The sequence below is a fragment of the Onychostoma macrolepis genome, chromosome 18, assembly GCF_012432095.1.
Source record: "Onychostoma macrolepis isolate SWU-2019 chromosome 18, ASM1243209v1, whole genome shotgun sequence".
Taxonomy (NCBI): domain Eukaryota; kingdom Metazoa; phylum Chordata; class Actinopteri; order Cypriniformes; family Cyprinidae; genus Onychostoma; species Onychostoma macrolepis.
Window position 1 is genome coordinate 1,942,338 of NC_081172.1, and position 24,398 is coordinate 1,966,735.

General features: G+C 34.7%; 1 protein-coding gene and 1 long non-coding RNA gene across 2 annotated transcripts in view; one reads left to right on the forward strand and one right to left on the reverse strand.

Annotated features, from left to right (window-relative positions):
- The window catches only part of LOC131524658 (protein unc-13 homolog C-like), a 169,715-nt gene extending 163,165 nt beyond the window's left edge, over window positions 1-6,550 (forward strand). Inside the window, 2 exon segments of the mRNA XM_058751895.1 lie at window positions 1,011-1,170; window positions 5,037-6,550. Of these exon segments, the coding sequence (XP_058607878.1) occupies window positions 1,011-1,170; window positions 5,037-5,322 (446 nt within the window). The 3' untranslated portion in view covers window positions 5,323-6,550.
- Window positions 6,551-19,302: 12,752 nt separating this feature from the next.
- The window catches only part of LOC131523939 (uncharacterized), a 65,690-nt gene continuing 60,594 nt past the window's right edge, over window positions 19,303-24,398 (reverse strand). The window contains exon 4 of the long non-coding RNA XR_009266885.1: window positions 19,303-20,026. This is a non-coding gene — a long non-coding RNA (uncharacterized LOC131523939). The remainder of the gene's footprint in view (window positions 20,027-24,398) is intronic.

Genomic DNA, 24,398 nt, shown 5'->3' on the forward strand with positions numbered 1-24,398 from the left:
GAAAACTGGACTGCAGAGAGACACCTGCACAACAAACACAATTAATGACCACAACCACTGCTTAATAACAGACCAATGCATGAAAAATCATTAAAAAAATAAAAATAGATCAAAAAAACTAAATTGCACTTTCTAATCAAAATAAATATTAGTGACATAGTGTTATTATGAATTTATGCCATTGAGGAAAGCCACAAAACAAACATTATAATATTCCTAATTAACTTCTTTCATGATTTATTGTTGTTAATAAATGTGTAGGCCGTTTACTGCAGGTGAGCACCTTGGTGCATTAATAGAAAATTAAAAGATCATATTTGCCTCATCCAGTCAGCCATAATTATGTTTTATAATACAGCATGTGATCTAGTTTACTACAATATCATTTAAGTTAATTTTATATGAAAATAACATTTCAGTCTTTATTATGGAAGCTTGTTGCTGGAAAAAAAATTAAAAATATAAAGGCAATTCTGACTTTTTTTCGTTTACAATTTGGAGTTCATATCTCACAATTCTGAAATTTTTCTCACAATTCTGATTTTATATCACAACTATGACTTTTTTCAGAATTGTGAGTTATATACTCAATTGTGAGATAGAAATGCAGAATTGTGAGAAAGAAAGTCAGAATTTAGAGTTTATAACTTGCAATTCTGAGAGGAAAAAAAGTAGTATTTGAACATAGAAATTCAGAAATGTGAGGAAAAAGTCTGAATTGTGAGATATAAATGTGTTTTATTCTGTGGCAGAAATGGGCTTCAAAAATTCTAAATTTCACGTTTAATTCAGTGTTTTGCTATTTCTTTGTAATTATTTTTTAAATTTACTAAATGACTAGAAAATCATTTCACAGTAAATCCTATACCATTTTTTGTCCTTTCCCCAGTGTAAGCAGGTCTGAATATCTTCCTTGTGCCTGATCATGTGACTCTGATAGGAGTCATATAATTAAACATGACTCTCTCGTGTTTTCTGATATAACTCAAGAGCATCCTCTTCCTCTGCAGTTGTGGGTGTGAACAATATTAACTGGCAGACGAACGCCATGTTTCGGCCCTTCGTGGAGATCAACGCCATCGGCCCGCACCTGGCTGACAAGAAACGCAAGTTTAGCACCAAAACCAAGAATAACAACTGGTCTCCAAAATTCAACGAAACATTCCAGTAGTGAGTATTCATTTCATATAGGAACTGAACCTGCCTATAGTTTATATTCATAGCAGTTGTTGTGTACTTAAAGACATAAAAAAGTATGGAGATGGAACCATGCAATACCATGTTTTTTTGGGGATATTTACTAATATATGGTGTGAAAAGCACTGTCCATGTTCAGTAACATAAACTTGATTTTTAATTTTTGAACGTCTGCTCTCCGAGGCTGCATTTATTTAATAAAAAAATACAGTAAAAATGTTAAATATTATTATAATTTAAAATAACTGTTTTCTTTATGAATATATAAAGAGTTAATTTGCAAATACAGATAACTCAAAAATTATGTTTTTTCATTGTGCATTCAAAATTATCTCAATCAAACTGCAGTTGGGTTATTTTGATTAAGTAAAAATAACCACAAAAAAAAATGCAACTAATTAACACAATAAAAACATGATAACATGATTAAAAAACATGATTTTTGACAACTTCACAAACTCTTCATATGTTCAACTGTAATTTATTTCTGTGATGCAAAACTGAATTTTCAGCATAATTTCTCCAGTCTTCAGTGTCACATGATCTTCAGAAATCATTCTAATATGCTGATTTGCTGCTCAACAAACATTTCTGATTATTATCAATGTTGAAAACAGTTGTGCCGCTTCATATTTTTGCAGAAACCATCATGCATAAAAAAGAAAAGAACAGAATTTATTTGAAACGGAAATCTTTTGTAACATTATATGTCTTTACTGTCACTTCTGATGAATTGAATGCGTCCTTGCTGAGTAAAAGCACTTTTGAATGGTAACGTATGTCAAGGTGTCACAGTATCATCACTGATACCATTACAGAATTGATTTCTAAGAGTTGGATGTGAATCCCACAGGATTATATATTACTGAAAATGACTAGTAAATGGATAAAGAGTGGTGATTAGATACGTGATCGCTATTATTCCCTCCGTAACCCTATTTCTCTCAGTCATCGTGCCCTCATTTCAAAAGTTTTACAGAAAGAAATGAATCAAACTTTTGAAAGATCAATGTAAAACTCAGTAGCCTAATAAAAGATATTTTATATTATATATTGAGCTCATGGAGCAGCCGAATATATCTCATTTTATCTCCTATTATTGGACCCTTTTGCTCGTGAAATAAATGAATCACGTCTGACTGTAAATAGAGCATTCGACATCAGCGATCGTCTCGTCTGCTTCCTGGCTTTTCTCAGCGGCGTTGACTGATCGTCTTTAAGCTGCACAAATGCACTCGAACAAGAGCACAGAAACCAACGTGAAGATTTACTCCTGACAGTCTCATTTTAGGCTTGTGAAGGAAAAGATAATTGAGAAAGGCTTTCCAGAACAGTTGACCCAACAAAAAGACCAGCATTTGGTGTTTCAATGGTGTTCAAAGCCAGCGAGTAAAATGTAATGGAAAACTCAATGACACACTGAATTAACCTTTCTCTTAGAGCGCACGTAAAATAGCATGAACTCAAAGCCCACCTTTGGATATTAAGGGCCTTTTAGCTTAATGGAGTCTTAAGCCGTTTTTGCGTGGAAACATAAAAGAGCTCCTGTGTGGCGCTTTCCTCTCCGTCGATGCAATTTCTGTGTCAGATAAACATTAAGCTGACTGGGTTACAGAAACGCTGCTTTACAAACACATCTGATATAAAGGCATGCCTGTGGAGAAGATTTTACATTCATGCACTGGACAAACATCTTTGTGTATGTTGTGCTGGCTGATGCAACAGTCGTCTCGGACTTTCTGAATGCAGAAAGCGTGAATGCAGCATCGTGCAAAGGTTACGCGTGTCATTGTAGAGATGCTCTATTCACCGCCAGCCATGCAGTTGAATGTGAACTAGCAAAAGAGGTCAATAGGGCGGTTGGCATGATAAAATGAGTAATATTCAGTCAGCTTTACGTACAATAAAATACAGTAGCTTCTGAGGCTGATTTGACTGGAGTCTTCAACATACAAGTACCACTCATGTGTTAAAACACTTGGACATCCATGAGGTGAGACATTCTGAAGGGTCGAAATGTAAAGCTCATATTTATGTTAATTCCTATGTACAAATATGTGCATTATTTGAACTTTTAAATGCATAAATTATACTTTAAGCGAATGGACTACTTGTGGCCTTTTGGTCTCTTTCTTCTAAAACCTTTCTGATGTCATTATGCATATAATGCAAAAGTTATTAAGTTAACAACTTAACATGGTGATGACAGTAGTTGAAATACTGGATTAATATATGGGGAAAACTTTACAATAAGTTCTCATATATTAACATTAGTTAATGCATTAGTTAATGCACTAATAATGAACAATACTTCTCTGGAATTTAATTATCTTAATGTTCATTTACTAACGCATTTGTAAGTTCAAAAGTGTGTGTATGTGTATATATACACTGCCGCTCAAAAGTTTTTAAGGGAGTCTCTTCTGCTCATCAAGGCTGTATTTATTCGGTCAAAAATACAGAAAAAACAGTAATATTGTGAAATCTTATTGCAATTTCTAATATTGGTTTCCTATTTTAATATACTTTAATTTATTTATTTATTTCTGTGATGCAGCGCTGAATTTTCAGCATCATTACTCCAGTCTTCAGTGTCACATGATCCTTCAGAAATCATTCTAATACGCTGATTTATTATGAGTGTTGAAACTGTTGTGCTGCTTAATATTGTTTTTTGGAACATGTGATGCTTTTTTCTTTTATTCTTTGATGAATACAAAGTTAAAAAGAACAGTATTTATTTAAAAAATAAATATGCAATTATTAGTTACAATATGCAATGTTATTCAAAAGTTTAGGGTCAGTAATTTTTTCTTTCTTTCTTTTTTTTAAAGAAATTAATACTTTTATTGAGGAGGGATGTGTTAAATGAATAAATGTCATAGTAAAGACTTATATTGTTAGAAAAGATTTCTATTTTGAACAAATGCTGTTCTTTTTAACTTTGTATTCATCAAAGAATCAAAGAAAAGAGTATCACTAACTATATCACTACACGGCAAAAAAAAAAAAAAAATGTTGAGCCAACTTAAAATTTTAAGGCAAACAGCTTCAGCAGATTTTTGAGTTTGCTCAACTTATTTTTGTGGGAGATTCTCAAATTTTTGTTGTATAAACTTAAAACGACAAGTTAAGAAAACTCAAAAATCTGCTGAAGCTGGTTGCCTTAAAATTTACATTTTTTTTTACAGTGTATTATTACTAACATTAACAAAGATTAATACATGTTAATATATTTTGTATATGTATATATAATATATTTTTACATGATTAATACATGATTAATACACTTTTTACAGTGGGAGGTACATGCTTAACGTAAAACGTTGAGCATTGCGTTCATATTCTTGGCTCTTCTGCAGAGTTTAATCTTGTAATATCACTTAATGCATAAACCATGTTAAAGGGGTAGTTCACCCAAAAATGGAAATTAACTCAACCTCAAGCCTCTTCTTTAAGACAAATAGAATCGGAGATATATAAAAATGTCCTGGATCTTCCAAGCTTTATAATGGGAGTGAATGGGGGTCGATTTTGAAGCCCAAAAAAGTGCATCCATCCATCATAAAAAGTACTCCACACGGCTCCGGGGTTAAGCGAAGCGATGTGTTTGTGTAAGAAAAATATCCATATTTAAAACTAAAAAGTCGTAAGTGCGTTCCAGCGGATGACATTTGGGTTTAATAACGTGCTCCAAAGAGTGCATTGTGTGCAGTTTTAGTTGAAAGGATTAGTTGAATTGCAATGAGTGTTAAACCCGGAACGTTTGTTTAATACTTAATCAAAAAGTCAAATTTTATGCGAATTAACATAAATGTTGTTGTGCCTTCTCCATCCAGCGTGCTGAGTAATGAACACGGTCCAGAGGCCTACGAGCTTCACATCTCCGTGAAGGACTACTGCTTCGCCCGAGAGGACCGAATCATCGGCATGACGGTCCTGCAGCTCAGAGAACTGGCTGAGAAGGGCAGCCTGAACGCCTGCTATCCGCTCGCCAGGAGCGTAACCATGGACGAAACCGGCCTGACCATCATGAGAATACTCTCGCAAAGGACCAACGACGAAGTGGCCAAAGAGTTCGTACGTCTCAAATCAGACACGCGGTCGGCCGAGGAAGTGTCGTAGAGAAGAGCGGTTGTGTTTGTTTTTGTGCATGTGTGTAAAACATCTGTTGGAATGTTCATTTTAAACTACAAGTACGTACAAAAGTGTTTACCTACCGTATGCTCTCTATCAAATATTATATTCTACGAAATTATGTTCAAGAGACAGTTTTGTATGACGATTAGTCTTTTTGAACAGATATCGTATTTGTTCAGATAAAGTGCCAAACCTGATGAGTTTAAAAAAAATACAAAAAATACAAAAAAATACAAAAAAAAAACAATAGACTAAATACAAATGCATATGAATTATTGGTGAAGTTGGTATCTTTCTAAATTTGCTCGATTATTTTGTCCGGTGTATATCATCCCTTTTTAAGTGTGTAGCGGTTTTGTTTGTCTTCATTCCCGCACCGTTTTTTTGTTCGTTCGTTTCGTTTTTTGCGTTTTTAACACACGGCACTGGTGGTGCATGTCTCGTTTTCTTGGTGACGTCTCTCTCCCATGTGTTCGCAGTGACTGTGGGCATCGGCTCAGACCCGCTCCCCTCCAACGTTTTGTATTCGAGTCCACTTTAAAAAGAGACCATTTTTTAAAATGGCGATGACTGCTACGAATCTCTTCATAAGTGTTTGTAATTTTATAGTCGTTGACAACAATGAAAACCACCTCGAGTGCTGCCAGTCCAGGCAGGAGGGGTGGGATGTTCTTTTTGTTTGTTTTTCGTAGGTTTAGTTGCTTTACGTTTCCTTTTTTACCATAGGCTTTCAGCCTTTCTGAATTATCACTGTGAACATGGGCTGTGAAAGGCAAGCTTACATCACATTTGTTGACTGTTTGATATCATCTTTTTATTTTTTCAAACTACTTTGATTCTTAAAAAAAGAAGAAAAACTGCCAAAGTTATATGAAAATGTTCATACAAAAGCAATCCATGATCTGTATGGAAATCAGTATATACTATGTACACGTGCTACATACTGTACATTATGTTTCTAGTATTGCTGAATCAGTTGTCGATGGGCCGATTTCGGGATGATTTCTGTGGAGTTGTTTTATCTGGTATGAGCGTGGTAAATATTGCTTTACAGAAGAGTCACATTGATTGCCGTCATCTCATTTATTTTTGTTTACAGAGGAAAAAGTTTAACATTTGGTATTTATGCAACATTCCTATGTATTGCACTGATGGCAAATTGTATGTCATGTAAATATATTTAGTGAGAAATTGTAACAAAGGTCTCGTTTGCATTTTTAAGGAAAGCAACATTCTCTATCAGCACTGAACGATGGTTTATCATTAAACTTTCAGGCCTCACAGAGGAAGTCAAAGGGTTAATTTCACAAAGACATGGCCAGGTTATCCCAAATTTAAAATAAGAAATTGCATTGACGTTATTTTCAATTAAACACACTGACTGCTCGCCAAATTCTACACGTTTTATCAACAATACAGGCAAACTACACATGCATACATCATATTATACTGTGTATATCTCAGAGGTACGTTGCCTTTATTGATGATTTAAAAAAATCAGTACAATGTATAAATCTGGTTCAAGATCACTTATGAAAATTAACCAAGGTTTTACTACAAATAAAACCGAAAAACCATAGTTATACCATGGTATTTGTAGTAAAACTGTGGTTATTGAAATGATAATTAATACACCCAAAAAAAAGGACATAGTTACTACACTTTCACTATAATTAAACCATGGTTAATTTTCGTAAGGGATATGCAGCTCCATGACAGTATTTGCTGTTGGCTTCGGAACAGCGACGGATCTCCTCACAGTATGTGGTAACAGGCTCTGGATGTGACTGGCACACATAAGATGACAGCACATTTTGAGACGGGAGCGTTTGTCAGTTCTTCAGAAGTCTTTGAAATGCTGCTGGTGAACAGGAAGCTGTTCACGGATCCAGAATGGCGCTCTGAGAGACAGGTCACGTGACGTCTTTGTGCTCTTTTGCACGCTAGCGGAGAGCAGGAGGGAAATACAATTTGCATTCAAAATAATCCACGTTGCACAAGAGATGTTAAGACCATAGATACAAATACATAGATTCTGCATTGACTATTAGCATGTTATTGACAATCGATTAAAGAGAAAATTGGTCAAATGTTCTTGTACTACATGACGTTATCAAGGTGCAACATAATTGTTTTGCTGTTTTGATTGGCAGTCATACTATAGCTTCCATAATGTGAGACCCTGGACCACAAAACCAGTCATAAGGGTCAATTTTTTTAAATAAATAAGCTTTCCATTGATGTATGGTTTGTTAGGATCGGACAATATTTGTCTGAGATACAACTATTTGAAAATCTGGAATCTGAGGGTGCAAAAAAAATCTAAATATTGAGAAAATCGCCTTTAAAGTTGTCCAAATGAAGTTCTTAGCAATGCATATTACTAATCAAAAATTAAGTTTTGATATATTTACAGCAGGAAATTTACAAAATGTCTTCATGGAACATGATCTTTACTTAATATCCTAATGATTTTTGGCATAAAAGAAAAATTTATCATTTTGACCCATACAATGTATTGTTGGCTATTGCTACAAATATGCTATTTATGACTGGTTTTGTGGTCTAGGGTCACATATGTAAGAAGTCAGAAAGCTTAATTACCAAGTATGTTTACACACACAAGGAATCTGACTTGACGACAGGAGCTTCCTGCAGAAGAAAGTACGGATATAGTGCAAACATACATAGGAATAACACAGTAGAGAAAAAAAAAAAAACAGAAAATTAAATAATGCACTATATACAGATATAAAAGTGTACACAAAAAAATGTATTTGTTTAAATGAATGTTCAGATATGTTATTTACAAGTGTGCAGATATTTATGCAGAATAATATAATTCGTAACATAACAGATGCATTTAATAATTTATTGAAATAACTTGAGTAAACTTTTATATATATATAGCATTTACTGTATATTAAAGTAAACAAAAATGTGTAGTCCCCACTTCTTTAATGTTATCGTTGAGCCAGACAAACACTGCTCTGATTGTCATTTAAACAAACAATAACCTTTTTTATCCTTTAAGATATATTTAAGCCCAAAGTACTTCTAATATTTTCCATATTGATTTTTACAGTTGTTTTACACGTATTTTGAATTACACTTTACATTGTGTTGTATCTTAGGGTTAAAGGAAATGTCCGTAAATTTAATGGAAAAAGTACTGGTCATAAGTAATTGTTAATGGAAATTTGAAATTGAATTATGAAAATTTACCAGCAATGAACATCAAAAAACCAAAGTATATAATGAATTATAAAGTTAATGGCACAAACTATATTGTGTACGTTATAAACATGAAGCGTTGACCTTTCCAAGATGGCGCCGATGTTGACATATCCACTGAATATCAGCCGAATACAGCATCATCACTGGTTTAAACAAAATAAATTAAAATCCAGCTCCAGAGGTCTGAAGTTTTCACTTCATAAATAATACACTTTCAAAAATAGTGAATGAAAACATCACCATCAAAATGGGCCCCAGTTTTACCTTCATATGTGTAGAGAACATTTGCAAGAAAAAAAAAATCCATAGAAAACATAAAAGGTGCTATCTGTTAAGTTTATGGATATTTTCTTTAAGCCTAAAACACAATGGAGTGCGTAAAAATACAGGTATTTCGAAAACACCTTGAAAATTCCTTCATATTAACACGGTACATTGGGAAATGTTTACTTTTCTTGCGTACCTGCTCAGTTTTATTGAGAGAAACCTCTGGGACAGACCTGTATGCTTCTGCAATACTGATTTTATAGAACTCATCGCTCAGAGCTCAATGAATTATTGAGTCAGTATACCATATTCAATGCATTTACACGCAGCCATTTGACTGCAGCCTCGGATGCATGGGAGGCAGTTGCTATGGAAACGCTGTATCTCAGCCTCCGAGTGCTGTGGGTGATGCTCCTCATGTCTTTGACCATAAAAACTGACATCTTAAAAACCATAATCACCAAACCAGCAATCAGCCAATATTTCAGTTCCCGTGGGTCTATAGTGAAGCTCTGACCCGGTCGTCAATCTCTCAGCGGCAGCTCAAAGGGAAAGAGGCCTGTTTGAGAAGATTTAGAGTAATGTTGAAGGCGTTTGCTGTCTCTCTTACAAATGCAGCTGAATACCAACTCGCTCTGTGTTTGTTTTTGCTGACCCACGGTTTTCCCCTTTGGCCTCGACCGCGTCTTTCAACCACAGCAGATCAGATTTTACAAGATTTTGTGTGATTTATTATCGTCACGAAGCTCATCCCGCCCATTCAGCCGTGTTTTATTAAATGTTAATTATTTTTTCTAACACATCCACTTCATTCAGTCTCAATGGGGAAGAAAAATTGTTTCCCTTAAAGACTTTTGCTAAGATCTCAATATGAACTCAAACATGTTTCATCAAATTCTTAAAAGATTTTAAAAGAAACATCTGAATTTTTTACTACAATAAAAGTCCTGAGCTGTGCTCATATGACAAAATAAATAAAATAAATAAATAAATATTCAACCTTTATATACCAAAATATATTTCAAAATGTATTTCAGGGGCAAGAAAATACATTTCAAATCTTACAGTAGCCTACAATTACACTTCATGTACACACTTCACTTCACTTCACACATGTTATAGACAAGGGGGAAAAAGTCTAATTTGACATGTGAATGTATTTTTGAATATATGGAGGGCAAAATATATTTTGGAATGCTTTTGAAAATCATATTCATATTTTTTAAATATATTTTCGAAAATATGCACAAAAAAAATGTCCAAGAAAACATATTGGTAGAACATATTTTTCTATAAATATATTTTGTAACATACTGTAGCAAATATATATTTTTTGCCATTTAAAAATATATTTGAAAATATATTTTTTGTCATATGGGGAGGGAATAATCTCTCAGAAAAAGTTTCTCTGCACATTTAAAATAAAGGTTCTTTGTTGCACAAAAAGGTTCTTTAAATTATGAAACGTTCTTTAAAGGTCTTTTCACTGAACCAAAATGGTGGTCATTGCAACATAAAAAAGAAGAAAAAAAATTGGAATCTTTATTTATTTATGTTTTACCTTTAAAAAGACTTTTAGAGCCCAAATCACCAAAACCAAATAAATATATTGCACTTGAAATGCCTCAACCAACTACTTTGGTTTGGAGGGTTCACATCGTTGTACGTTCATATGGCAGTCAATTTTGTAAACTCTTCACAATATACACAGACGAATCCAACACTCCCTTCTGTCAAAAACAGCACATGCTGTGATTCATGAATCTGCTCAGAGCCGAGGACAAACACGAGCAGGTGGAGATTGATTTTGCATATGCCCTTCAACTGTCTGCTTACAGCATATTATGAAAAATCTTGAAGTGGGGCGGATAGGATGACATGAGACATAGACTCAAGATTCTCCTAGCCTTTGAATGACACACTTATACATTACAAAGGTCCAGATAAACATTATATTGCTCAGAGTTTGCTCTCTAAAGCTCATGGCTTTTCAAATATCAACTTTGTCACAATCATTTCTCCTAAAAGTTCTTAGAAGAAAAAATGGACATAATAAAGGCAATAGTTAGACAATATAGTGAGAGAAATTTTGGAGAAACATCTGAGACAAAGTTAAAGGAATAGTTCACCCAAAAATGAAAATTTGTTGAAAGTTTACTCATGGTCAGGCCATTAAAAACGTAGATGAGTTTGTTTCTTCATCAAATTTGGAGAAATGTAGCATTGCATCAGTGTCTCAGCAATGGATGCTCTGCAGTGAATGGGTGCCGTCAGAATGAAACTCCAAACAGCTGATAAAAACATCACAATAATCCACACCACTCCAGTCCATCAGTTAACATCTGGAGAAGACAAAAGCAGAAACAAATCCAGCATTAAGATGCTGTCAACTTCAAACTGTTGCTTCAAGCCAAAATATAAATCCAAAATCCTTCCTCCAGAGATAAAATCCATCTCCTGTTTTCTCTCATCAAAATCCAGGCTCGTAAACGGTGCTTGATCTGTGCAGATTTCTCTCCTGATTCAGACCACTTTTTCACTGGAGGAAGCGTTACTATTAGTGCTGGCAATTTGATTAAAAAAATTAACAAATTAATCACACTTTTTTTTTTTCGGAAATTAATCATGATTAATCCCACCTAACATTAAAGTTTTTAAATATACTTTCATATTGCAATAATTTCACATTCAATCTAATTAATGTAGAAACAACATAAAGACAGTATATTTTTAATATTTGCTTAATGGCATCTTTTTTTATGACGGAAGGCCAGTATCACTGATACCAATACTGATGTGTCTAAGAAATTGTTCTTTTTTTCCTAATATTTAACCATTGAATATAGGCATTCAGTATAATTTAGAGCGATCAATTTTTTACATTTATTAGACTTTAAAAAATAACAACTTCTATTTAACGTGAACTTAAAACAATCTTCACATACACCTTCACATTTATTACAACCTATTGTAATAAATGTCATATTTCCTGTGCCCTTCAGCAAATAGGAAATATACAGAAATTTAATAAAGTTATCAAAATACTAAATTAAATATAGATGAATCCTTAAAGCTACAAAAGTTACTGATTTCCTCTTTTTTCTTGTTCTTTGATGAACAGAATCACAGTAGATGAGTTATTAGGTTATTTGGCTGCTATACTTTTACTTGCTATTACTGACACGCATGCTCGTGATTTCATATGCACTTTAATATGAAATGATACAGCGCGCGCTACCGTATTTGTGCATGCAATTGAAGAGCTAAGAGCACAGTATAACGGCTGACATGACAGGAAAATGAGTTTTTACTGACATATGGCCTGACAAAATCTCATCTAACCTCAGTTCACTGTTATATTACTGAGGCTCCCCGTCACCTGTACCGTTTGACTAGCACCTGCCACTGAGGTTAAAGGGGTCATCGGACGCCCATTTTCCACAAGTTGACATGATTCTTTGGGGTCTTAATGAAAAGTCTGTAACATAGTTTGGTTAAAATTTCTCAATGGTAGTGTAAAACAACACCGTTTTTACCCTGTCAAAAACAGCTCTGTCTACAGCAAGCTGATTTCTTGCATGCCGCTTTAAATGCTAATGAGCTCTGCTGTCCCCGCCCCTCCCTTCCGAGCCGCTCTCTGAGATACGGTAAACTTTAGCCGCATTCATCGTGAAGCTTGCTAATTATGACATTATTAGGAAAGGCGATTTGCAAAGATTCGTTAAAAAACCTTACACTCACTTCTTCAGGAGGTGAAGCTGGATCACGAATGATTCGTGCGAAGATAGACGCATTTAGGTAGATTAGGGGAGCATTCCCTTCAAAAACAAACATCCACTGCATCTTCAGATGTTGAGAGTAAATGACAACTGTTTGTTCATTATTACATCCAACAACAGAATACCTCAATCGCTTAGGATTGGTGACACAATGGCAGACTGATGACAGCTCACTCAGGGCGGGTCTAAAGTAAGACACCAGTCCAGTCTGTGCTGAAACGCTACTGTCAATCAAACTATCGTGGGAGGGGCCTTAGTCGGTGTGACGTCACACAGACAGGCATCTGAGATCGGCTCGATTTGAGAAAAGGGAAATGATTTAACGAGATAAAAAAAAAAAACACTGGGTGGATCTTTATCATTAAAGGGTGGTTGTGTACACACACTGCCAACACACATGTCAGTTCAAACAGCTTGTAAAAGTGCATGTCGCGTCCGATGACCCCTTTAAGTTGGAGAGTGCGTCTTAACGTCGTTAAACTGGAAAAATTAATCGCCTGCGTTAACGCGCTGATTTTGACACCACTAGTTATTATGGACTCATATTTTAGTTAAAAACGTCTTGATGGATTTGTTTCTTACAAGATGTTTAACTGATGGACTGTAGTGGTGTGGATTATTGTGATGTTTTTATCAGCTGTTTGAACTCTCCTTCTGACGGCACCCATTCACTGCAGAGCATCCATTGCTGAGACACTGATGCAATGCTAAATTTCTCCAAATCTGATGAAGAAACAAACTCATCTTTTCTTTCCCATGAGGTGTGATAAAAACATTAATGTTGGCTTGCAAAAATACACATATCTCCTTCCAATGTTCATACTATTTTGGCTAAGGACAGAAGACTAAAGCGGGTCTTGTTTTCAGTGATATTAAGGCCGAGCTGCTCTGGAGGCTTTCCTGCATCAGCCATTAGGACATTTGCCTCAGAAAACAGACACAAAGTTCTCTAATTCAGGAAGCGTCTTGGGGAAGAAACGCTCCGGTGTCATTGGTCTCGCAGCGATTCTCAGACGGCTGTTTGTCCTTATTGGACATGTCTCGAGGAAGAGAGCTGTCCTGCTTCATCAAGCACAGAGAAACATACTGTACATACACAAGCAGCCAAAAGACATTAACCTTCAACCCGCATTCTCGCGCCAGCTCATAATGATCTGCTCATAAACACAAGGAGAAAAAGACAGAAAGAGATGCATTACCAAGAGTACAGAGACGACTTAATGTCGGTTGCGACCCGAAGCTCCCGTTCACATTGCAGAAGTCTTTTAGCATCTGTTCAAATGACAAGGACTTCAAATGTCGTTTCACTTTCATCTGTTCCGGGTGTGTCGACATTCATTTGACAGTTCAATGAGACGTGTTTGCGAACGCCACTCGGCATATTTATGGATTGTAATAATTGCTTTCAAGGACAGGAACGGTCGCACCTCTGAATATGTTTGAGTTTATCATTCCATCAGGAAATAAAGGTCTCGTCTTCACAGAGGACATCATGACATGGTCACCACATTCACACGGCAAAGTTTCAGTAGTTACAAATGCATTTACATATACTGTATGAGTGAATCTCCTAAATTAATAAAACGTTGCCAGATTCACATCCATCTGTTTTGGATACAATTGAACATGCTTTAATGCCATCACTGGACATTTAACTTAAAAAAAAAAAACATGCAAGAAGCAATGTAATATTTTGCAACACATTTTTTTCAATAAGCTTGGGTTTAAAAAAAAAAAACTGGTATAAAAATTTTGCACTCAGAAATTGTTTGTTAATTTTACAAACAATTACAAAGAAATGGCAAGCAACACATTGAATTAAATAGGCCATTAATGTTTTAGTTATAACATAAGACATAAGAAATTGTCAATGATCTATAATAATAATAATAGCAGTAGTAAAACTGTATTTTATTTTAGTTTGTTATTCATTAGATTTACAAGAAAATTTAGCAGTTGTCAGCTGTAGTCACATTACAACCACACATGCATAAAAATGCACGACAATAATAAAATTAAATAATGAGAAAATATATTATAAAAACATGCACATTAAAGGCAATACTGTACGTAAATCACATTTGTTTGAGAAATTATGACAACTTTATTATTTTTAACCTCATTTAATTATTTTTTCTCATTAAAAATGAGTTTTCAATTATGCATAATTTTATTTATAATGATTTTAATATTGCAGCTGAAAAGATGCTATCTGGATATTTATTAAGAAACTGATTTTTTGAGAATTCCCATTCTGATTTAATGAGAATTTAAGGGGGAAACTGAGGGAAAATACTGTCGTAAAAAATAATATAATGCAAAAATCCTAAAAATAGGATTCATTTTCTATCTTTCCTAATTTTGATTTTGTGGTGTTCCTGTAGCTCAAACAGTTGAGCATGATGCTTGCAACACCTAAGTCATGGGTTTGATTCCCATGGAATGCATGAACTGGTATAATCTTGAATGCAATGTATGTCGCTTTGGATAAAAGCGTCTGGCAAATGCATGAACATAAATGTTTAAAAATGTACATGAAATATGGATATTTCGTTGTAAGATTCACCGTTTTACTGCATACTGGGTTCCCCTACTTGATATACTGGATTTCTAAGCAGAGTGAATGAGATCATGTTTTCTTAAGCAGGGACGTGTGAAAGACGATAGAAGCTCCACAGGTTGCTAATCAATCAGGAAGAGCACAGATCCGCCCGTCCTCCTGCTGGTCCAGTTCTCACAGCTGCTGCACGAGAGAGGAGAACTCGCCCCTGATAAGAGCGCGTCGCAGTCGTTTAAGAAATATGGATGAACTCCTCAATGTCGTCTAATAAAGGACGCCTCCACCTCCAGTGCCTCCCGACAGCAGGCTGAGCTTTGAAGGATCCGTCTGACGACTGAAACACTTCAAAGCTTTGATGCTGTGCCGCACACAGAATATCGAGTCTTGTGTTTGATAAAGTGAGCATCACTATTACTGCTCATAGAGACTGGAGTTTCTTCAAGTACCACTCTGAATTTAAAATGCAAGTACTGAAATGATTTACTGCGATGTCACAGTATGCAGATTTTCTATATGCATGAAATAACTTGAAGGGATTCAAAAGAATGATTCGTTTGTGAACCAGACATGACTCTGGACTGTTTGTCTGGATTAAATGTTGTAAATAACATTCAGTTTCTTGCACAGACCAATCGTTTCTCTTCATAAGACCACAACGGGTATTAATTTTGTATTGCCTAATGTGCTTTTTTGACTCTCGAAGTGATGGAAGTCATTGCGTTTTATGAATCACCAAAGACCACGGTTTCAGCTAAAAATCTTCCTTACTGTTCTACTGAAGAACAAACTCAACTACATCTTGGATGGCCAGGGGATGAGTAAATTAACACCACATTTTCATGTTTGGGTGAACTATCCCTTTAAATACTGCAAATGACCTAAATACTAAATGTCTTGAACTTCTAGTATGAAAAAAATTATTTGTTTCCCACTTGGTTAAAGGGCTCATATCAAGAAAAACCAAATATTCCTTGAGATTTTGAACTTAAAAGTCTGATATACTATGAAAACTGCAGCTTTCAGAATTCAGACAGCCTACATCTATTGATATTAAGCATAAAAATGAATCATCCTGAACTTTTACAATGTTCTGACATAAACTAGATACACATTTACAATGTTTGTTTTATATCCATTCGCAGTGAAGTAATGAGGAGAAAGTAGGATAGATGTTAGATTATTCTTCCACATGACATACAGTACAACTATCAACAAGCATAGAAACGAGCAGCTGAAAAGTTGTTGTTTTTTTTTACAAAAGTCTCCAATCATTTTTGCATTTGTATATAGGTAATTAGATTCAGCCATCACAAGTTACTTCTTAGACCATATGTGACCCTGGACGATAAAACCAGTCTTAAGTGTCAATTTTTCGAAATTGAGATTTATACATCATCTGAATAAATAATCTTTCCATTGATGTATGGTTTGTTAGGATCAGACAATATTTGGCTGAGATGCAACTATTTGAAAATCTGGAATCTGAGGGTGCAAAAAAATCTAAATATTGAGAAAATCGCCTTTAAAGTTGTCCAAATGAAGTTCTTAGCAATGCATATTACTAATCAAACATTAAGTTTTGATATATTTACGGTAAGAAATTTACAAAATATCTTCGTGGAACATGATCTTTACTTAATATCCTAATGATTTTTGGCATAAAAGAAAAATCGACAATTTTGACCCATACAGTGTATTTTTGGCTATTGCTACAAATATACCCCAGCGACTTATGACTGGTTTTGTGCTCCAGGGTTACATATATGTTGTACAAGTTTTTAACCCTCTAATGCTCCTTTAATCTAACCCTCCGTAATCTACTATATTTTAGTTCGATAATGTTTTTTTTTTTTTTTTTTATATTTTGTATTTTTAGGGGTTTTATGGTACTACATTTTATTTATGCAGTAGTTGTGATCCATTTATTATCCTTTAGACACTTATTGTCGCAAATGCTTTGAAGCATAGACTTAAGTTTGGTCTCTTTTTAAAGAAGACACTTTGCAGATTGTTTCCAAGTGAAAATCAGAAGCTGCAAAAATACTTGGAAACAACTAAACTGTGAAATCATTTAAGATTTTGGTCACGTTTGAGGGCGTTTCACTCTTGGCTTGTGATTGTTGTGATTCTGCACACATGCAGTCTCTTCCTGCATACATTCACACGGTTCACAATGTTTCTGGGATAAGGATTGAACAGCTCTGAGGGGAACAGCAAGTACAGCAAACAACCCAATACAGCTCTCTATAGAAGCTATACGTGCACAAACTCAAACATACAGCATTATTTTTAGATCTGTTATTAACAGACTCTGTTTCTGGAGACACTAATGACTTCACACATTTCAGACCATCCATTACAGCTAATTATTTCTGTCAGGTTCACTGAAAGAAGGTCTTTCTTTTCTATACTGGCTACAGGAGAAGATTTTCTTGGCCTTATTGTGAGAAAATGTACTGTAAGAAGCCAGTGGAGAAACTCTATGTCCTGTAACGAGCTTCTATTGAGAGCTCATTATTTTACATAATACAATTTGCTGTGGGATGCAAAAGTAAAGCAGGTAAAGTGCTAAACTGTGTTTCATAAAGTAGAGTAATTCATAAAAACAAAACAAATCACAGGGTTTGATGCACATTCACAGAAACAATGAAACTAAATGAGTGCAGAACTCTGTTCAGGTCAAGAGTCGGATTCTACACCGACATGATGCTTTTATCTGTTTTAATAATGCACAATAAACTAAACAAACATCTCCAGCCTGCTTTTGTTTAGTTACACAAGCTTTCCCACAGGAAAAAAAAAAAAATCACTAAGGGTGTCTTTTAAATTTCTTCAAAAAAAATGTTTTCATGGACAGCGATGCAATTAAATGGAGAGCTTCTGCGTCTGAAAAGTTTCTCCTGAAACAAACAAACATCAACAACAAAAAACTAGTAATCTGTAATCTTTCTAAAGTTTCAGAAGAAATCTCACCAATGTGCTCAGATTTGCAAAGATACTAAATATATGCAACGAAAGGTTTAAGGTTTTTCTTTGAGCGCAAACGTTCCCCATCAATTCATTTCATAGCTCTAACTGTCTATTTTTATCGCTCCTAAAGGATTTTAGGAGGATCTGAGACAGTTCTTCACAACGTGAAGGAAATCGGCAGTTGTGTGATTGGTTTTACTTCCAGGAGTCTGAACCATGAGGGATTTTATGGATTTCTCAAAGTTAGAGGCATCAAATCTTTGAACGATCAGTTTAATTTGAAGCACTTAGCAAGTACATTATTAGCAGAAATTCAGCTTCTACAGTCTACTGCTTTTATCAAATAGGCTACATTAAAAAAAAAAAAAATCAGATTGTTCAAATTACTTTGTTAAAATAGGTATTTTGTCTTAATTTCATTTATGTTCAATCCACTTAAATTTAAGTTAACCTAAACATTTTGTGCTGAGACTACATTAATAATTTTTGTTGCCAAGCTAAATTGAAAGTGGATCTGTAATTAAGTCACACAGGAATGTGTGAAAAAAACATAATTTTAATCAAATGAACTTAAATTAATTGCATGGGGGGATAAAGTTCATTCATTTTATTTTCCTTCTTTCTTTCTATTTATTTATTTATTTAGCAAGAATGTCCCATACTTATTACTTCAGCACAGATATAAATGCATTCCTGTGCACTGAAAAAAAAAGAGAGAAAAACAGATGATAGCAGAAAATTACCAATATGTTACATTTACAGATATTCCCTTCAGCCCTAAATCACACTATGCAATGTGTAAAATTAGTTCAAATAAAAGGCCTGTGAAAAATCAATACAGAAAATAGGTGAAAAATTAATACAGAAAAACAGTCCATTGGGTGCATTTTTACAGACTTTTCTTAGAGTGAAGCTTAAACAGTAGAGCATGGCATAGCAACATCAAGCCAAAGTGTAAGAAAGTTGCATACATCCCACAAACCCAAATAGGGCTCAGGTGCAGGACAAAAAAATTCTAATTATAGCAAAGGAACAAACGTAATGTCCGCACACTGAATGGACTGCTCCATAAAAATATATTTTATTGCAACATTTTTTATTGCACAAATAACAAACTGAGGTGCAAATCTTTTTAACTCTTTATAAGTAACAGGTGGTCATACTAATTAGGCACGTTCAATCACTGTGTAAGTGTAGACTTACTCCCACAAGACAAGGAAGAGAAGAGAGAGAGAGAGAGAGAAAACAACAGAGATACAAATCAATACAAGGAAAATACAAATCAGTAATCACTCTTCAAACTATTCAAACAATACTGAAAACAGATGAAGAAGTACATAAAATCTTATAAGAAAGGCTTACTATCAAATTCTTCATTCAACCCAAAAGGTGACAACGTACTTAAAGTAGCTATAAATCCAAAAACATTCAACATCAAGGTCATGGGTTCGATTACCATATATGAACTGAATAAGTTGTTTTGGATAAAAAATAAAAAATAAAATGAAAAAGTCTGACAAAGCATACAATAAATGCACACGTGAATTCTGATAACAAAGGATTTACAGATGTTTACTCAGATTTACCGCGTTAACCGTCATCATAGATCTGCATAAGGGCCACGGCTCTGCTCTGTAAAGCTGTTCCTGAAGCTCTGATTCACACTATTGATCCTGGTGTTCGGAGGGGTTTTGGCACCGGAGACTGTCGGATCACTCGAGCGCTGATCCACTCATGCACTCACGCCTGGATCTGTTTCCTGTTTAATCACACATGGCTCTGCTGGCTTCCTGTTCAGTCTCTGCCAAATCTGTCATCAGCGGAGCGGACGCCAACTGTCCCGATCGCAGCCCGAGCCAACCGGAATAACGGCTGCCTATGAGAGGAGACACTAGTGGGTTACTTAAAACTGTTACAGGGCAGACCGGGGCTAGTTGTCACATTTTTATATCCAGGTTTATATTTTAAAATGAATCTCTAACAAGGTTTTTAAATATTTCTTCTGTTTGAAAAAAAGAGAGATAGTAAGACATGATGTCCTACTATGTGGAGTGAGTTTATCATGTTTGTGTGTGTGTGTATTATTTTGTATTTTTATTTTTTATTTTATTTATTTATTTGCTCAATTTGGGCATTAAAACAATTTTAAAAAAACATTTTGTTCTGATTTAACATTATTTGGGGTAGGCAAGATTTTTAAATGTGTTTAAAATAAGAGTCTTCTGCTCACCAAGGCTGAATATTTTAAATCAAAAATACTATATAAATTTTAACAATTATTACAATTTAAAATAGCTATTTTCTATGTGAATATATATTAAACTGTAATTTATTTCTGTGATCAAAGCTGAATTTTCAGCATCATTACTCCAGTCTTCAGTGTCACATAATCCTTCAGAAATCATGCTAATATGCTGATTTGCTGCTCAAGAAACATTTCTGATTATTATCAATGTTGAAAACAGTTGTGCTGCTTTATATTTTTGAAAACATGTGATATTTTTTTTTTCAGGATTCGTTGTTCAAAAGAACAGCATTTATTTGAAATAGAAATCTTTTGTCACACTTTAAAATGCCACTTTTGAACAATTTAATGCATCTTTTAAAATAAAAGTATTATTTGAATAAATCTTACTGACTCCAAACATTTGAACAGTATTTAATAACATATTTGACCGTGATGCATTGAGTCATTAAAAGAGTTCAATCATCTAATACAAAACACAGACTCAGGACTGCAGATTTGCCTGTAACTCAATTGAGAGAGGCGCGGTGTAATGAGTCTGGCTCAGGATGCACTGAGATGCAGAGTGAATGATAAACATAAGCGTGTGAAGTGTGTCGCTCTGTTCACCACAGAAGCGCAGGCGTCTCAAGCCATCTGTCACTCTGGTAATTACCACTACAGGGCAAAACTCTCTTTGTTTTCAGCACTTTTGGCCATTGCCTCATTTGCTTTTTACTTCTTTATTTTTATTTTTTTCTTCAGTTGTGTTAAAAATATTTCTTACATTCTTTGACTAGTGTTAAAGGGATACTCCACCCCAAAATGAAAATTTTGTCATTAATCACTTACCTCCATGTCGTTCCAAACCTGTAAAAGCTTCATTCGTCTTCGGAACACAATTTAAGATATTTTAGATGAAAACCGGGAGGCTTGTGACTGTCCCATTGACTGCATAGTAAATTGTACTGTCAAGGTCCATAAAAGCTTGAAAGAAAAAACTAATTATCAACTTTATTCAACTTTTTGAAAAAGAAAAAGTTGAATAAAGTCGATTTTTTTTTTTTTTTAAAAACACAAAATATCAACACAAAATATCACCAAAAAACAAAATATCAACTTTATTCAACATTTTGAAAAAGAAAAAGTTGAATAAACTCGTTTTTTGTTTTTTTTTTGCGCACAAAAAGTGTTCTCATCGCATCATAAAATTCAGATTGCACGTCTGATGGCAGATGGACTGCTTTGACGACATCTTTCAAGCTTTTATGGACCTTGACAGTGCAATTTACTATGCAGTCAATGGGACAGTCACAAGCCTCCCGGTTTTCATCTAAAATATCTTAAATTGTGTTCCAAAGACGAATTAAGCTTTTACGGGTTTGGAACAACATGGGAACAACATGACAAAATTTTCATTTTGGGGTGGAATATCCCTTTAAGGTCTTTACACACTGAGTCCGAAATTATCGGCTGAAATTTTCACACGATTAAAAATAAATACGACCTCATGTTGTGTCAATCACGTTTACACACTGCCTCCGAAACTTTCGGCAGTAATAAAATAATTCAGACCAGGTTTGATTTTCTGCGTTTTCGCATCCGTAGCAAGCATTTTGATAGGAAAGGATGACGAATACGAAAAAACACACACGAAAATTTCGGACTCAGTGTGCGAGGACCTTTACAGTAGACTAGTACACACTATCAAGCACAATAAGATGCAAAAGAGAAGTAAATTCGGTTCTGTGTACAGAAAGCCGCTTAGGGCAGCGCGCCAAAAGCGCTTCAACGGACAAAACACACAATTTTGTCAAAATGCCCGTTTCTGGTGAGTGACCTCGTAAACACAGCCTCAAATGAGGTAAAAAGTCCGAAATGACCACAAAGAGTTGGGAGAAAACCGGATGTGTATCAGATCAGCTTCAGGTGCGTCAGGATTTAAAGAGACAGCGCTGCTTTTAAAGTCAAAGCTGCTGCAGTCTGTCATTGATGGAAATCAAACAACAACTTTTCAGATTCAGATAAAGATTCATCTATATTCAATTTAGAGTTTATGCATAAAAAATTATGTGAAGATTGTTTTAAGTTCACTTAAATTACAAGTTGTTATTTTCAAAGCCTGTGTTAAAAATAATGATACTGTAATGTTGAAAGGCTATAATTAATCACTAAAATTAAGGGAAAATGCCTTTAATAGAGACATCAGTAGAAGTATTGGTATCAATGATACTGGCCTTCATTAATAATAGGCTACTTAGTAAAAAGATGCTATTAAACACACATTTAAAATATATCTTTAAAAACTTATTTGTTGTTTCTTTGTTGTGGAGATTCAGTGTGAAATTATGACAATATAAATATATTAATATGTGATTAATCACAGACAAATGCGTAAGTAATTAGTTTATTTTTAATCTATCGACAGCAGCACTAATAATAAGCTAAAACAAACCTCTTAAAATCTCAAAAACTTCAGTTTGCCCGGCTGACCCTTCAGATCAGACATAACCCTGTGGTGACCTTTAACCTTTTCTCAAAACTGTCCTAAAACCAGCTCCAATGTATAAGTGGAGGAAATTGAAAATGAAAATGCTTCTATTTTATTTTGTTTTAATACACTGGGGTTTCATTTACTATTATAAATTATAATACAATCATGAAAAACAAAGTAAAAGTGGAACTAAAACTGAACTTTATTTATTTCCATACTTTATTTCCCAGTTTAATTTGAGTAAAACAAAATATTCAGTTATGGGAAAAGCTGGATTTTATCCACCGAGAATAGAGTGGATCATAAAAGTGCTTGGCAAAGATCTGCAAAATAGTGCATTTTGATTTGATGTTAACTTTAAAATATTTTGAGAGATGCGTAATGCAGCTCTGTGGAAGTTTCTCAATATACCTCCACCTTCACAACACAATGATTAATCTGACACAAACATCTGCAATCATCCTCAACTTTAATTAACTCACGATACATCCTTAACTTTATTGTTGCACTTACAATCGTTGTAATTACATTTACGGGATATTTCATGGTGCACAAACTTTACAGCTCATTACTAACAGCAAAGCATGGCCTGTAAAGAAATCCAATCAATCATTAACGATTCTTTTCTGATGCATGGTGAACATATTGCTTATTGTAAGAGATGTTTAAAAATCAGGCCTGTTGACTCATGCGGACAGTGTTTAATTGTTAATCATACACACCTGTGATGAATAATTAAACTTCAGAAGTTGTATGTTGCATTTATTGAAGTGCAAACTAAAATTTTAGATCAGTGGGGTGTGTGGACGGCCCTGAGCTAGTGATTAATGCCAGCCTTGAGTAAATCTTCTGGGATTTGTTAAACACAAACCAAGAGACTGATGAAAAGGAAGCTATATTAATGGATGTTTAGAACTATGTTATACATGGATTTGTGGTAAAGAAATAGTTCAGCCAAATATGAAAAACAGCTTGCTGAAAATGTGCTCATCCTCAGGCCATCCAAGATCAGATTTGGAGAAATGTAGCATTGCATCAGTGTCTCAGCAATGGATGCTCTGCAGTGAATGGGTGCCGTCAGAATGAGAGTCCAAACAGCTGATAAAAACATCACAATAATCCACACCACTCCAGTCCATCAGTTAACATCTGGAGAAGACAAAAGTAAGAAACAAATTCATCATTAAGGTGTTTTATACCGTTGCTTCCTGGGCTAAAATACAAGTCCATAATCCATAATAACGCTTCCTCCAGTGAAAAAGTGGTCTGGTCTGAAACAGTAGAGAAATCTGCACAGATCAAGCACCGTTTACAAGCCTAAACAGCTCTAAACGAATATGTGGCTGGATTTTGATCAACAGGAGATGCACTTTTTCACTGGAGGAAGCGTTATTATGTATTATGGACTCGGAAGCATCGGTTTTCAGTTAAAAACTTCTTAATGCTGGATTTGTTTCAGCTTTTGTCTTCTCCAGATGTTAACTGATGGACTGGAGTGCTGTGGATTATTGTGATGTTTTTATCAGCTGT